This window comes from Ipomoea nil, unplaced genomic scaffold (genome assembly GCF_001879475.1).
Source record: "Ipomoea nil cultivar Tokyo-kokei standard unplaced genomic scaffold, Asagao_1.1 scaffold0465, whole genome shotgun sequence".
In the NCBI taxonomy this organism is placed as follows: Eukaryota; Viridiplantae; Streptophyta; class Magnoliopsida; order Solanales; family Convolvulaceae; genus Ipomoea; species Ipomoea nil.
In genome coordinates this window covers 639,711-655,866 of record NW_017616893.1, presented here as the reverse complement: position 1 = coordinate 655,866, position 16,156 = coordinate 639,711, and the positions used below count along the sequence as shown (strand labels likewise).

The 16,156-nt window shown below is 35.5% G+C and overlaps 2 protein-coding genes, 1 long non-coding RNA gene and 1 pseudogene across 3 annotated transcripts; 1 reads left to right on the top strand and 3 right to left on the bottom strand.

Annotated features, from left to right (window-relative positions):
- The first annotated feature begins 1,662 nt into the window (after positions 1 to 1,662).
- LOC109173011 (aldehyde dehydrogenase family 7 member A1-like) lies at positions 1,663 to 3,548 on the top strand. Its single transcript, XM_019322261.1, has 6 exons — positions 1,663 to 1,712; positions 1,806 to 1,851; positions 2,148 to 2,323; positions 2,442 to 2,618; positions 2,724 to 2,888; positions 3,428 to 3,548. The coding sequence occupies exons 3-6, from the start codon at positions 2,180 to 2,182 to the stop codon at positions 3,515 to 3,517; spliced, it is 576 nt and encodes a 191-aa protein (XP_019177806.1). The 5' UTR covers positions 1,663 to 1,712; positions 1,806 to 1,851; positions 2,148 to 2,179; the 3' UTR covers positions 3,518 to 3,548.
- Positions 3,549 to 7,546: 3,998 nt separating this feature from the next.
- On the bottom strand, positions 7,547 to 9,179 carry LOC109173049 (annotated as a pseudogene).
- Positions 9,180 to 9,653: 474 nt separating this feature from the next.
- Positions 9,654 to 10,831, bottom strand: LOC109173010. Its single transcript, XR_002052832.1, has 3 exons — positions 10,693 to 10,831; positions 9,845 to 10,043; positions 9,654 to 9,716 (listed from the first exon to the last, which is right to left on the bottom strand). It is a non-coding gene; the product is annotated as an uncharacterized LOC109173010 (long non-coding RNA).
- Positions 10,832 to 13,242: 2,411 nt separating this feature from the next.
- Positions 13,243 to 15,940, bottom strand: LOC109173093 (EG45-like domain containing protein). Its single transcript, XM_019322351.1, has 3 exons — positions 15,775 to 15,940; positions 13,577 to 13,853; positions 13,243 to 13,468 (listed from the first exon to the last, which is right to left on the bottom strand). The coding sequence occupies exons 1-3, from the start codon at positions 15,878 to 15,880 to the stop codon at positions 13,462 to 13,464; spliced, it is 390 nt and encodes a 129-aa protein (XP_019177896.1). The 5' UTR covers positions 15,881 to 15,940; the 3' UTR covers positions 13,243 to 13,461.
- Between the last annotated feature and the right edge of the window lie 216 nt (positions 15,941 to 16,156).

Here is a 16,156-nt window from a genome sequence, read left to right as displayed (position 1 = left end):
TAAGTGGTAAAAAAATAAATAAATAAATAAATATAAGCTCAGCTCCACCATCCATTTAATTTCCTCCCCTACTGCTACTTCGAAGTTCGAACTATTCATCTCACTCGATCTCCATCCATCTCTCAATCGACGCTGCTTCCCCCGCTGACGCTGCCCTCTCCTTCTCCGCCGACGCCGCCTCTCCTTCGACGCCGACGCCGACGCCGCGAACCGCCGCGACCTACAGTAGACACCACCGCCATTCCGTCTCGACTAGCCACTCACCCTGCTAGCCTTCACCACCACCACTGCTAGCCTCCACCACCGCTGGTAAGTCTTCCTTCGAGTTTTTTGTTATTTATTTCTTCTCCTAATCCCTAAAATCAAACTTGACGGCTCAGATCTGGACGGATTCGCTTTGTTTTCGCTCAGAATATACTCGCCGGAAGAAGTAGAACCTGAGATTCAAGCTTATAGCCGGCATGCATCACCTGCCTAAAGTATTGTCATTCACATAATTGTGTGCCTACAATGTGAAAAACATCTTGATTTTGTACTCGATCTCTTCTTGACTCCTTTAGTGTAAACTAAATGTCTTGATTGTTTCTATTTTGTCTCATATTCCAGCACCAAAAAGAGGTGATATTGTTAGGCAGATTGGTGATGCACTTAGAGCAAAACTTCACTACTTTGGCCGACTTGTTTCACTTGAAATGGGGAAAATACTACTCGAAGGAATTGGGGAGGTTCAAGTATGTATACTTTACTAATTAAGTCTGGTGTAACAAAAGAGTTTTATTCTTCTGCAAGAAATGAAACTGTTCTTTGACTTGTTCTCCTGCCAACAATAATGTACAAGTTAATTCCATTTTCCCTAAGAATAATTGATGGTTGTCATTTCTAAATTACTTACTACTTGGGCCTATGTGCTAGTGCATAATCATCTTGGATCTTCCTTTTTTATTATCACATTTTTTCGAATGGCTATCACATATTAAATTGGCAACTTAAATGCAAGTGATGATACTAATTACTGATTAGTTATATATTTTCTTTTAGCATTCATGCCAGAATGAATTAGTGATATAACTTTGAAAACAATTTAATCAGGAAATTATTGACATGTGTGACTTCGCTGTTGGTTTGAGTTGACAACTAAATGGATCAGTCATACCATTATAACGTGAGTCCACTCTTCTTCACCTGCTTATATCTGATTTCTTTGTAAATGCTCTAGGAGTTATATTTGTGAGGATATCTTTCTTTTCCTTGTTGTCTCTTCTCTAGATTAATTAGCTCTACTTGGTTTTAAGATAAGGTAGAAGTGAATCAGATACAATCAGAAAATTTATGATCTGGATATTGATATGTTGCTTCTTCTGGATTTTTGGGCTTCTTTGCAATGTTTTTTCAGAAGTTCAATTTAATTAGTTGTGTTTTTTTTTTTCTTTTTTTCAACAGGCCCTAATCATGTGATGTTGGAGGTGAAGTAGATAACAGACCATAATTTTGGTATTATGTTTTTTTTTTTCTATACTACACTTGATGTTCCTTGTCTATTCTTCATGGACAGGTGTGGAATCCTCTAGAGGTAGTTGGTGTTATTACAGCTTTTAAGGAGAATTGCGATTTCTTGATGGTTTGCAATATAGTTTATCAGTTATAGAGTGTTGCTTTGTCATTTGTGAATTCACAAGAGTTTCTGAGAATGTTTCTGGTGATTTAATATTTTGGTATGGCATTATATTGGTGAAGTTTTTACCAAACACACTATTAGATGATCACTTTGACATTAATGAGTAACTTTTTCGAACATGATTGTACAGGATGGAATGCATGCATTGCATTAGTATGTGGCAACTGTGTTGTCTGGTAATTTCCTAACCAAAGTCGTCTTAGATTATGATAGCAACTATTTGAAAATAAAATATTTGATTTTTATTGGTCAGCGGTTTCTCACTGGATTTCTTCTATGCTTAAGTGTTTTCTTCTAAATGTACATAGTGCATAGTTTTCTTAATATGTTGACTTAATCCCTTCAAAAGTTTGGATGTCTTAGAGAGTGACAATCCTACTTCTTGATTCAAGTCCATGTTTGAAATCCTCTTTCATATTTAAATTGGATTCTATTTTTTAATTTGTTTGTCTAGTTTATGATCACAGGAAAGGTGCGCCAACTACACCATTGGTTACAATAGCAATGACAAAAATTATTGATGGGGTGTTAGAGAAAAACAATTTGCCTGGTGCAAGTTTCACTGCTTTTTGTGGGGGTGCTGAAATTGGTCAAGCCATAGCAAAAGATACACGAATCCCTCTAGTGTCATTCACTGGTAGCTCAAAGGTAACTTGTCTCACTTGTTTCTGGCAATCATTTACCGACAGATAATATTGATCGCTATTATTCTGACTGCCATTTGCCACCTTTGTATTTGACCTACTTGTGTTTGTGCCTACTGCAGGTGGGTCTTTCAGTACAACAAATAGTAAATCAGAGGTTTGGTAAATGCCTACTTGAGTTAAGTGGTAATAATGCTATAATTGTAATGGATGATTCCGAAATTGAACTTGTGGTTCGTGCTGTTTTGTTTGCTACGGTTGGAACAGCTGGTCAGTGCTGTACAACATGCCGTAGGCTGGTAAAAATGATTTTTTTTTTAATAATTCCTATTACACTTTATTGTGTAATTATTTCATTTTAAAAAATTGGCTAATACTCTTCTTTGTGATTCCTTACAAAAAAGCTTCTTCATGAAAGTATATATCACAAAGTAGTTGAACGACTTCTTGATGTATACAAGCAAATTAAGATAGGGGATCCTTTAGAGAAGGGTACCTTGCTTGGACCATTGCATACACGTGCTTCAAGGGAGAACTTTGAGAAGGGAATTCAGAAAATTATATCGGAGGTATGTACTGTAATTTTCACATTTTTTATTACATAGTATTAAATTACGAACTTTCCATTGAGCTTGATGATTTTAAACTTTCTGGTTGTTATTCTTTTAGGGCTAATTTCTTTATTTTATATTTAATTATACTCTTTTAAATAAATAAATGTTTTGTGACGATTTCTTTATCCTAATTCTGATTGGATCCTCACAGCGCACAGTGTAGCTTCAATAAGCACTATTATCCTGTGATCTATAATTAGCACATTACTCATATCCTAACAGTCTCAGTTTGACAAACTTAAACACTGAAATTTCATAAGCATTAAGCAGAGCTTTATAATAGCATCAATATAATCTTATGTTGAAAACTTAAATGGTGGTTTACACACACAGCCCTATCTTCAAGGTTATCCACCGTTATTTTTGTCGTTCTGAAGAAAACCAAATCACATCTCAAGACAACCAGGCATATAGCAACAATTGGTTTCTTATATGATTTGTTTCTTTGACTCTTGTTTTTTCTATAAAACTTTACTAATAGATTTAATTCTCTGGGAGGCAAGATCCTTACAGGAGGTTCAGTTATACCATCTGGGGGGGAACTTTGTGAAGCCAACAATAGTAGAAATATCTCCAAGTGCTAATGTGGTGAAGGAAGAGTTGTTTGGCCCAATTCTTTATGTTATGAAATTCAAGGTAGCAACTTTTTAATGCAAATTTATGGTTTTCATTGATTAGAAAGTGTTTTGTGTTGTGTCGCATGGACAAACATTGTTCAATTAATGTCTCACTTCTGAGTACCCACTATGCTTGGATGTTGTTGAAATAAACAACTCTGTGCCTCAGGGTTTGAGTAGTTCAATCTTCACCAAGAAACTTGAATATATTCAGGTGGGTTGGATTAGAATTTCAACAGCTTATTTTCTCATTTAGTGAAATTGAAAGGTTATAATCGAATGAAATGTGTATAGTTTTTTCAATAAATATCTGACTAACTTGCAACAATAAATAAATAAACATATATATATATATATATATATATATATATATATATATATATATATATATATATATATATATATATATATTCATTTCATTACAAAGGATTCCTCTGTAGTGAAATGATTTTTTTTAATGACTGCGTCCAGTTTTCCGACCACCAAAGTGGTCGAACTTTTCGACCACCGGTGGTCGGAAAATTGGACCCGCCTAACTATTCTCTTGGCCATTTTTTTCGACCACCTTCGAAAAATGGTTACTCTTTCCGACCACTCTCTCTGGTGATCGGAAATAGCTAGAGGGATTTTTCCGGATACCCGAATTGGTCGGAAAAGAGGTCAGAACAGGCGTTTCCGACCTAATTAAGGCCATTTCCGACCACTTTTTTGTGGTCGGAAAATGACAAATTTCCAACAGTGTCTTGCCGACTTTAGATGTCATTGATAAAATTAATCAGTACATGTGTGACATGAATACTCTAGAAGGACGAATATATTTAGGTTGTGACTCTTTGTGTAAAGTAGAATCAGACAGTAAAAATCTATCAGAAGTACATAGTACACTCCTGATTTCTTAAATAGTTTGAGATTGTCGGGTCATCATAATCATTCATTGACATTAAAGGTCGGTGCAACTGTTATGTTATTGAGGAACATAGACCACTCTCTTGGTCTTTGTAACGCGACACGACTCATCATCACAAGATTGGTAGATCATATTGTCGAAGCAAGAATAGTTAATGTGACACATGAAGGAACCAAAGTTCTTATCCCCCGAATGTCTCTCACTCCTTTTGATACAAGATTGTCCTTCAAGTTCCAACATAAACAATTCTCGTTGATGGTTGCATATGCCATGACTATCAACAAAAACCAAGGTCAAACACTGACTCACGTTTGGTTATTGCTAAAAAATTGGTCTTTAATCACGGACAATTGTACGTGGCTTCTCCCGAGTCACCCATCTTGATGACCTGAAGGTGTTAGCTTTAGACAAGGATGGACAAGATTGTATTGCGACTACCAATGTCGTCTACAAAGAGGTTTTCAATAATGTGTAAATACAATCGATGATATTATGTTTTTTTTTTTCCAAAATGACAAAATTGCTATATATCTAGACACAAATATATCCTTTATACAAATGAATTATGATAACAATTGATTACTATAATTAAGTTGCTAGAGAACAAGCACATTTGTCCAATTTATAAAAATCTTAAACAATGATATATAAAAACTCTAAAGTTACAGCACCGCATGCGTACATCTACACATTAACTATTAATTTGAGCAATTACTTGCTCGAAGTCAAGCAATGGTAACATCAACAAACATAGACGATCCAAATCACATCTTCAATTGCACTATATAATACCGAGTATTTGATGTTATAATTTAAATAATTGTACGTTGATTCAAATATTTTTAATATATTATAACAAATCCATTACGTGCATCGCACGGGTGAAAATACTAGTTATTATGTATAATAACTGAGCTGACATATATTCTTTATATATATATACATACATATATATATATATATATATATATATATATATATATATATATATATATATATATATATATATATATATATATATATATATATATATACTCGAAAATCATAACCAACGTATATTGTGTAGTATCACTGCTGGAAATCTGCACTTTTCTGACCACCAAAAAGTGGTCGGAAAAGGGGTATTTCCGGTCGGAAATGCAGTTTCCGACCAACTTAGCGACCACTTTATGGATTCGGGAAAAAAGTCCTAGCTATTACCGACAACTAGTCAAGGTGGTCGGAAATACCGACTTTTTTTTGAAGTCGTCGGAACTAATAGTTGTCGGATAAGGAGAGCATATTTCCTACCATTGGTGATCGGTAATTGGTCAGAATTACCATCCATCGGTGGTCGGTAAGATTTACCAAGAAAAAATTAAAATTTGTATTACCGACCACTACGGTGGTCGGTAAGATTTACTAACCAAAAAAAATAAAATTTAAAATTCTACAAATATCAAATGAATTTGACCTATTACAATTGAAATTCAAATTTCAATAAATTCTACAATACAATTAACAATTTAGGGAAATAAACATTAGTCAATATTAAATTCTATACTTATATGAAATAAACCTGTTCGCAATGATAGACTCGTAGCTGAAGATAAAATCTAGCCTTAATAATTAACTCATTATGATATAATATAGCAAGTAGGAATTTAAACATACGTGTTAGGATATCTCCTGAAGATGTCTTTGATAACTATAATAGCTTATTGGACAACATAATTTACTTTAATAGCACGAACAGCCCTCCTGACAAAATCAACGTCTACTTCAGTAGCATATTCCTTGAACTCCAAGAGAACCTGCAAAAGTGCTTTCTTTGAGACATAGTGTCATAGGGCTAAAAAAACTTACAACTTAGAATTCAAGATTCCCTTCCCCTTGTATCCTACAACTTACTTGTGGTTCTACAGATGCAGATGCATTTAAGTGTACTGAAAAATTAAACTACTTTAACTTAAACATTGGCACCTAAGAAGCACAAATTTCCCAGGAGCAAGGCCATAATAATCTTTAGTCATTCAGTCTAAAATCAGTATGTTCAATGTATACAATCTTGAAAAAGGGAACCTCTGAATAGAGCAAAACAATGTAGTCAAACAAAAAAATAGATCAATATATTCAAGGCATCATTAATTGTCAGCTCATACATGGAAAACAAACAAGACCAAACAAATTACTCCATAGTTAATTAGAGAGATCCAAGCATATGATTCATCCATTCTCCGCAGCCTCAATCCCCTTTTCTGCTGTTTCTATTCCATATATGAATATTCAAAAATCAAAGAACCTTGATGTGTAAGTTAGACCATTTACCTAGGCTAAACTGTAAACACTTGATTACACAGTGCCCTTTAACTTGGTAAAATTTATCATGCACTCAAGGGCTTAAATTCCATTGCACACACATATGATATGGTGGATAATATCAGCAAAGGCGTTCATTACAAATGAACTTCATATTCAATGTGATTGCACCACATGTTCATTTGTACAAAAGAAGAGGAATAGAACTTAAAAGAAACATGACAATTATTCTTTTGTATTGCATTTGATGTCTATTTGAATTTACTTACAAGTTCATTTGAAATTAAAATGCATGTTTAGCACATTGACATCAGTATGAAGTGAACCAACTATTACAATACAAATGGCTAAGTACACAAACACTTACCCGAATCAATCTCCCTCGCCAGTTCGATCATTTCCTGACAAGGGACAAATGACAAGTTTAAATTACTGTACATCCAAATATCAACAATTGGGCAATTGGCATGTGGTAATTATACACATAATTTCCCTTGGGTAATAGGATTACCATATGGCATACCATACATCCAACTACACACATATATATAATATATATTGTTGTTATTGGCATACTTTGTGTCATTTGCCCTCTTTATCACCGCCTCCACTGTCCTGCATCATCTCAGTAAAAATGTAACACATTTTTTAGGTTACAATGAAATCTGTAGCCACAACCTAGAGTGTGGAAGAGATAAATCTTGCCTACTAACTCTAAACAACGGGGAGTTAAACTAGACCAGTCTAGATTTTCTAAATTGACAAATTCAAATAAAAAAGACTAATAAGTGACTCCCAAATTGGTTTGGGTTGCCCCATCTGGAATTGTTAATACTTAATAGTATGAGATTGATTGAGCTTACTTGAATTTCAGTATAAGCATAACAGGTCCAAAAATTTCATCTTTTGCAATTAGCATGTCATCCTGCATGAGGCAACAAAAGCATATATAAAATGTTTTGGATTCTCTGCATATTGAAGATTTTAACTGCATCCATCTTTTTATGATTGAATTATAGTGTAAAAGGTTTTTACCAGACATCTGTAAATATAGTTGGCTAGATGAAATAGCCTTTTCTGTCCAATGGCTTACCACCAGTTAGCAATGTAGCACCCTCCCTCTTCCCATGCTCTATATATGAAAGTATCTTCTCATACTGGTTTTTGCTAGCCTAAATGCATCAAATAGATATGTATGTTAAAGCATATTGGTATTGGTAAACTTAATGGTGTATATGGCTTGTTTCAAGCAAACTAGATCATACTTGGGGTCCCTGTCGAACATTTGGATCAAAAGGGTCACCAACCACCTTTGCTTTCGCCTTTGCGACTACTTTCTTAACAAACTTGTCATAAATTTCTTCCTGGACAAACACTCGTGAGGTAGCTGCAAATATTTCACCCTGCCAAAATGCCAAATTAAAACCCCAATATCAATCAGTATATCTACATGCTAAGAGTTGAGGAAAGGAAACTTGGGATGGAGATTACCTTATTATATGTGACTCCAGCTAAACCAAGATCCGAAACCTTGTCAACATCTACATCATCAAAGACTATGAAAGGAGACTTGCCTCCCAACTCTAGTGATACGGGTTTTAGATTGCTAGTTGCTGCAGCCTGCATTATCTTATGCCCTACTTCTGTCAACCTGTAAAACTAACCTGAGAGGAAATCATGAGACAAAAGTTTTAGTTAATAAAGAAGGCTAGCTATGGTTTTTTCTTTTCCATTTGAATGTTTACCTTCCTTAGCTTGACTGTTTAAGACATTTCTCTTTCATTGGGAATGTGTATTAAGGGAGATTACCTTATCAATGCCCATGTGAGAGCTAATAGCGGCACCAACAGTAGATTCAAATCCTGTAATCACATTCAGCACTCCATCAGGGACTTCTGCCTGTTTGTAGATTGAGAAAAACATAGTATTTAATTATATAAGAAGGGTAACAAAAAAAGAAAAAAGAAAAAAGGAAATAAGATGAAGCTTACGAGCTTAGCCAAATGAGCATAATAGAGAGCAGAAAGGGTTGTCTGTTTAGCAGGCTTGACAATCACAGTACAACTAGCTGCTAATGCGGCGGCAACCTTAAACCCAAATATTTGTCCCGGATAATTCCAAGGAATTATGAGTCCTATCACACCTATTGGTTCACACAATGTGTATGCTTGGAGCTCACTCGACATCTTGAGAGTGGTGCCATGGATTTTGTCTGCTGCACCAGTGTAGTAACGAAAATACCATGCTGTTGAAGGCACATCTGCATACTAAGATGTGCACTAAAGTGCGCAAATGATGCTTCCATTTTCTGGACGGTCTTACAAATACTACGGTATTGCTCTTCCATATCCTTGTGCTGCTATTGCATTACTTCCCTTTCCTCACGCCACCAGTGGCCTCCAACCACACTGCTATTTCAGCCATTTCTAATTGTTTTTGCTTCAAGTGAGACACAGTTTCCTGAAAAAAAAAAAAAAAAAAAAAAAAAAAAAGCATAATGAGACCACAAAGATTGGTGTATAACCATTATAAACTGTAAAGTGGAAAAAATTCTACTTCTACTTTTATAGGTGTTGCAGATCAGAATATTCAAGCAAACAACATACAGTTCATTCATTCTTAATTTACAGCTATTAAACCAACAACATAAATACCTTAACATCTGCTAATGAATGAAAAATCAAAATACCCCAACATCTGTCTATACTTGGGGATGAGAAAACTTCAGAACCTTACCATGTTTTCTCATGTTTCAAAAGATTAATAGTTTAGTCAAAGAAAGGAACCCCAAAAGTAATTTACAAAGTATAAGGATAAATTCAGATATTTTTTAAAAAATCGTTTAGAAGCAAAAATTGTACGTACCTCTACTTTGTCCCATGCTCCTTTTCTGACATTAGTTTTCAAATTTGAAACAATAGCAGAGCTAACTAACTGTCGATGCATGCCCATTTGAGTAATCTACAAATTCAAAAGTTGTGAACACCTATTTTGTTAAACTAATTAGAGAACGAAGAGATTGAATAAAAGAATAACCAACTTTTCATGAATTGTCTTGCTTCTTCTTAAAACGCTGGAAAAAAACATACCTGATTCTTGCTCATAGCCAAACAGATTAAAATGACTAGAAGATGCTACTCGTCGCTCGTCGACCAAATGCTGCTACTCGGCACTCGCAACCGGAGCTCGTTGACCAGATGTCAAATTAGAAAAGCTTGCCTTTCATTGGTACTTCAACAAGCATTCTAGAATTCCATGGTGGCCCGAGAAAGAAAGCCTTACAAGACACTAGAAATCAAAGCAAACCAGTATAAAAAAAATCAACAATATAAAAAGGAATACAACAATAAAACACTACACAGACAGCAACCATCTAACAAGATAATGACAAGTGAATCTCTTCTGCTCTTCACCATCATTATAATGAAAACATCATTTAAGACTTGTTTAGTCTAAAATGAATAACATTTAATTCTCAACTATCTATATGGACTATGGAGGGCAAGCTGATAAAGCAAGAAGCTTGATTAAGGATTAAGTGATTAACTAGGTTACACTTTAAGCTTTTATTAAAGCAATTGTGAACCACAATCAACATCAAATAAATGTAAAACAATTATGAGCCCTAACAAACTTGTAATCATCTTATTTGATCTAGAACGAAACCTCCAAACCTTAATATGCAAGTTCCAATACATTACATATCTAAGCATTTAAGTGCACAACCAAAAGTCATTTCACTTCATATATAGTGTGATGATATGGATGTCTCAACTGATCCTATTGAATCTAGTGATGAAGAGCCAGATATTCATTATTCACTGATTTTATCTTACGAATTTAGGGCTTAAATTATGATTTAGGGATAATGGAATTAGGAATTTAGGGATTAGGGTTTAAGATTAGAGTAATCGAAATATAGAACTATAGAACTAACCTGTAGCGCAGCAGAAATGGTGATGGCGACGAGCGACAGTGATGGCGACGAGTGACTTTGACGGCAAAGACCCAGGTGTGCGCTGCTAAGGAGACGAAGATCTGCTATTGGTGGGGGAGGCGGGAAGAAGCAGCTAAAGCGACGGCTTCTATGAATACAATAGATTTGCTGTGAGAGACTTGAGTGGAATAAGAAGAAGAGAGCGGTGTCTTCAAAAAAAAAAAAAAAAAAAAAAAAAAAGAGCGGTATCTTTTAAAAAGAAAGAAAGAAAGAGAGCGGAGAATAAATTAGCTAGCATATATATATATATATATATATATATATATATATATATATATATATATATATATATATATATATATATATATATATATATATATATATATGTGTGTGTGTGTGTGTGTGTGTGTACTGTAAAGGTATTTCCGACTACTGAATGTGGTCGAAACAACGAATATCAATTTAAAAAATTCGAATGGCGAAAATATTTTCATCCAGCCCAATCCTTTGACGGAAAATTAAAAAAATACCACCTTTTCCGACCCTTTTTGTGGGTGGTCGGAAAAGTGGTCAGAATTTAAGCATTTTCCAGCAGTGTATATACGTTTGTTTTTCAACCAACATATATAACGTATATACGTTTGTTTTTCAACCAACATACCACTTAAATAATTTAGGGAGAAAAAGTGCTATAAGTATATAACAAAGTGGGAAAAAGTGCCATTTTTCCTTTAATATACTATGTCGGTACTTTTTATGTCACTCTGATAATTGACATATGTTAGAAAAAAAAAAAAAAAAGTCAATGTAAAATCTATTTTTGTAGTAATGATGGCAGATGTAACGCAAACAACATTTAGCTAGATTATTTATTTTTGTAATTTTTTTTTTAGAGTTTGCAGACACATAATTTAAAGGTAGTTGGTTTTGGATTAAAGTCCACAATATCAGATAGACCCTAATTCTTGATATAACAATGGTCAATAATTATTAGAAACATCATATATCAATGCATAATTATGCATGGTATAAGAATTGGCAATAATTATTAGAAACATCATATATGAACGCATAATTGTTGATCGAGGCTGCAATAATGATATGATGACGTGAATGTAAGTTATGATGAATTTAATATGCTATCTAACAACACAAACGTTATGCATTGAACAAGAACACAGACCGCTGTATAAATTAAATGTCAAAAAGCAAATGAGTCTGAATAGAAGAGCAGAAGATCGAAAATGGGTGGCTTCAGGTTAAGCAACGGCGTCTCCTTTATCACGCTAGCGGCGGCTTTTGTTATGACAGTAATGCTCCTCCCGGGGGGCGCCCAATCAAGATCCCAACAGCAATGGTACATCGACTATTTGCCCAAGAACGTGACGGAGTTCTTGGACAACTGCACCGAGCACATGGCGTTGGACTGCGCGACGGAGATCGTGAGCGCCATGGTGCTGAAGGGGCGGCCGCCGTCCGACATCTGCTGCGGCGACCTCATGCTCATGGGGATCGAGTGCCACGTTTCGTTGATGAAGGTGTACGTGAACTCGCCGGAGGGGAAGCCCCACGCGGCGGTCATCACCGCCAATAGCCGCCGCGTGTTCGACGAATGCGTTGTTGTGGATAAGAAGCGTCGCTATGGTAACCTGGAGGGGAATGGGGTTAGCAGGCTAAAACCTCGTTCATACTAAAACCTCATTTGTATCGTATGTATCATCAACAGGGCTCTGCATATATAGCATGCCTGTAAATAAACTTTCGGTATTTTGTATGAGAAATGATCTTTTAAAATTAATTAATGGAGTACTCTGAGATTGCATTGTATACATGAATATATTTATACGTTGTTTTTTGTTACTTTCATTTTTAGTTTGTCCCAAAAATAATGTCATTTTTTAAAAAATTTAACTTAAATATCATTTTGCTCATTTTTTAATTTATCCTTTTGAATTTTTCAAATTTCTAGACAATTAATGAGATAAGTATATACAATTGTACCTTGTACAAATTACATTTACTTTTGAGGGGCAAAATTGGATAGTTAGTAACATTTGTATTTGATGTGGTAAATACGGCATTTACTATGAATACGTACGGTGTACTTGATTAAACCGGGTTTCGATCCTTATGTGGTCTGCTTGTTGATTTAATTTAAGATATTAAGCTTGGTTGTAGACGCGAGGCCAGAGGTACGGTTCCTAAGCTAAATGAAGTTATTCTCTCCACATAAGGGCTGAAGCCCGATCTGATCAAGTACATTGTACGTATTATATTCGCAGTAAACGCCGTATTTACCCCATCAATTTTGTTGCGTTAACAATCATGCAAAAAGCGAATGTGGCAAGCAATTATGGACGAATGGAGTATTATTTTGAAATATTGAATATAATGTACTCAAAATGGAAATAGGGAAAAAAATACCAACAGAAGATTTTTTTTTTTCTTTGTTCTTTTGGAATAATGTCACATTACATACAAAGAAATGCGTGTATGCAAAATGCCCTTGGATCGTAAAATAGTGCAAAATATAGTCTCAAGCATTGGCCATTATTTAAACAACTTTATTATTATTATCATTATTTTTGGCACACGAACACATGATATAAACAACAATATATCAGAAAGTAATTATTACGAAGATGACCAGTCCAGTAGTTCATCGATCCTCTTCATAACAACAAAGGTTTTATTTGCTCTTAATATTCTACATCTTTTGTATGCTCATAAAACAGCACCCTCCATCTAATTATAAGCTCTTCTCTTCGATCAGACCCTAAAATCACGTACATACATCAGAAAGAAATTAAGAAAATTCATAATTATAATATAATTTTAATTTAATTGGAAAGTTAATAAGCTAAGGATGGAATGTTGCACTCACTGGACATAATCAATATTGACTTTTCCGGCATTAGGGTCAGCGATAATTGCGAAGGCTTCTTGGGAGAGATCAATGGTGGCTTGGCAACCGGGAGATGGGCAACGGTCGACGATTTTGACGGTGACTTCGCCCCTGCAAGGCTGCGGAACGCCGGCGTTGGTGGGACCCGTGCATCTCACTCTGTACATTCTCCCGCACGCGCCACCGTTGGCGTATATGGGATCGCTAGCCGCCGCTATCAGTGTGCCTTGCTCTTGGAACCCATAGCATGCCGAAGCTGATCGATAATGAAGAAGCAACAGGATTTCAATTCTAAGCTAAGACGAGGTTAGGATTTAGGAAGATCATATCATATCAATGATATGATGCTCCAACAAAAGCTTTATACCAAACACAAATATTAATTTAGCCATCGCCTCCCTTTTTTTTTTTTTTGGTCAGTTACTCCCTCCATACCCTTTTAATTATATGTTTGATTGGAGTTATTTTTAACAATGTTATAAAATCGGCTTAGGGGACCGTCTAGGCACTGAAGAGGCCCGCGCTAGGCGTTCTTAGACTGAGACGATTTCCATGCTAGGCAGTTTTTAGTCGATCGGTTGACTAGGCGCTGAGTTGGGCGCCTAACTTGGTATAGTCGGTGTCCAACTCGGCCAAGTTTGCGCTCAACTCGGTCGAATGATTTTTTTAATTGCTTGGTCACTCATTTTCTATATTACTCTGGCAATGTACATGTACTCAACTAACAATCTAACATATGCAATTGACTAGTTTAGAGAATTATAACAATCTAAAAACTCTCATCATCCCTAAGTGAGAAAAGTGGAGATGATATACACAGATTACTAGCACGCCTAGGCAGCATCTAGGCGCCCCCGGGCGCTCGATTAGGTCATAGTGCCTTCTGCAACATTGATTTTTAATTCACTTTATCATAATGTTAAGATTAGTATTAGTATATAAAATTTATATATTAAAAATGTTGGTACCGTTGGTAGGAAAACAAATAATAATCAAATAAAATTGACTATTATTTTCTGGAAAGAAGGGAAGAAAAGATGAAGAAAAGTGGCTAGTGTTTGGTGTTGGGTTTTTGCAAGAGTCGAGTGAGCACTCTTTCCTTAAAACCTTATTTGCCACCTCCCAAAGATGCTAGGAGCGTTGTGGCCTAGGCTTCCTAGGATAAAACTTGCTATGACTCAGTGTTTGAGCATTCAAACAAAGAATCCGGCGAGCAAGACGTGGTTATGAACACAGTAGGTCAAGAAAGAGTAGAAGCAGAGAGGTTTTGAAGCTGAAAAAACGAACAGTCAGAACTTTCGGGTTCCTGACCGTTAGCGTAGCTCTCGGTTCGGTTCTGGCCGAACCAAGTGGAAAATGATACCGAAGTTTGGCATAACTTATGCCCGCAAGGCCAGTCAATTTCCGGACGACATTCGTGCCCCAGGTGCCGGCGCACACGAGTTCGGGCTTGAATCAAGCCTCTTCCAAGCTCTGCTAGTTGGAATTTGATTTGCACCCCCCCCCCCCCTCCCCCCCGCGCGAGAGAGCCTCTATGCTATACAATTCTACAAGCTTCAAAAGAGCTCTTGTATATAAGGGGGGGGAAATCTTCATTCCAAAGCAATGTGGGACAAAAAGCTCACTTTTTCCCTTCATTTTCCAACTCAAATAGGTCTACTTTGATGATCAATATCTCATTCACCCATTATCTGTTTTGAGCGTACAATATATCGATCTCTTCGTCTCACTACGAAGAATCCGAATCCACTTTAACCCGACCCAAATCGGAAGTGGACCCCACTGATAATTGTACCACAAAATAGCTACTTAACATGTCATTTTAAGCTATTTTTTCCAACAAAAAATACTACTAAATACAAAAAAATATTAAATTTAAAAATAATAAAGAGATACGCAAAAAATTAATTTGAGCAATAAAATTGATCAGATTATTATATTGATAACCACAAAATTATAAGTTCAATTATATATATATATATATATATAATACAGAGTATTTTTATAACGAATGAAATGACAGAATTGAAGAAAATTGACCAATAAAGTATAATATAAGAGTAAAATTAGTATTGGTTCTTAATAAAAAGCATATGTATGTAGAATATGGCTATGCCATATCTTTGTCTAGAAATATAAGTATATGAAGGGCATAGCCCATAGGGCGGGAAACTTACGAACGTAGGGCGGTGTGTAAAAGGTGGCAGTTCCGCTAATAGCAGATGCCATAACTACTAGACTCATGGCAACCAAACTCAAAAGGATCACACGTTCAATCCCCATTTTTCTTTCGGAAATATATATATTAACAAATGTATATATGCATATATGCAGCAAAGGAGAAAGAAGAATGAGGCAATTTATAGGCGAGGAAATCAGAAATGTATGTGTGGAAAATTCAAGAAAGTATTTATCGTATCTATCATAGTTTCGTAGCGGAACGTGATGCCTAGCTACTTGCCCTTGCGTGTTGTCCGATCCTTACCCACAACATTTGCTTCGTAATTTCTAATCTGACTTTTACACAGCATTATTCCAAGCGCAATTTATGGTTTTACA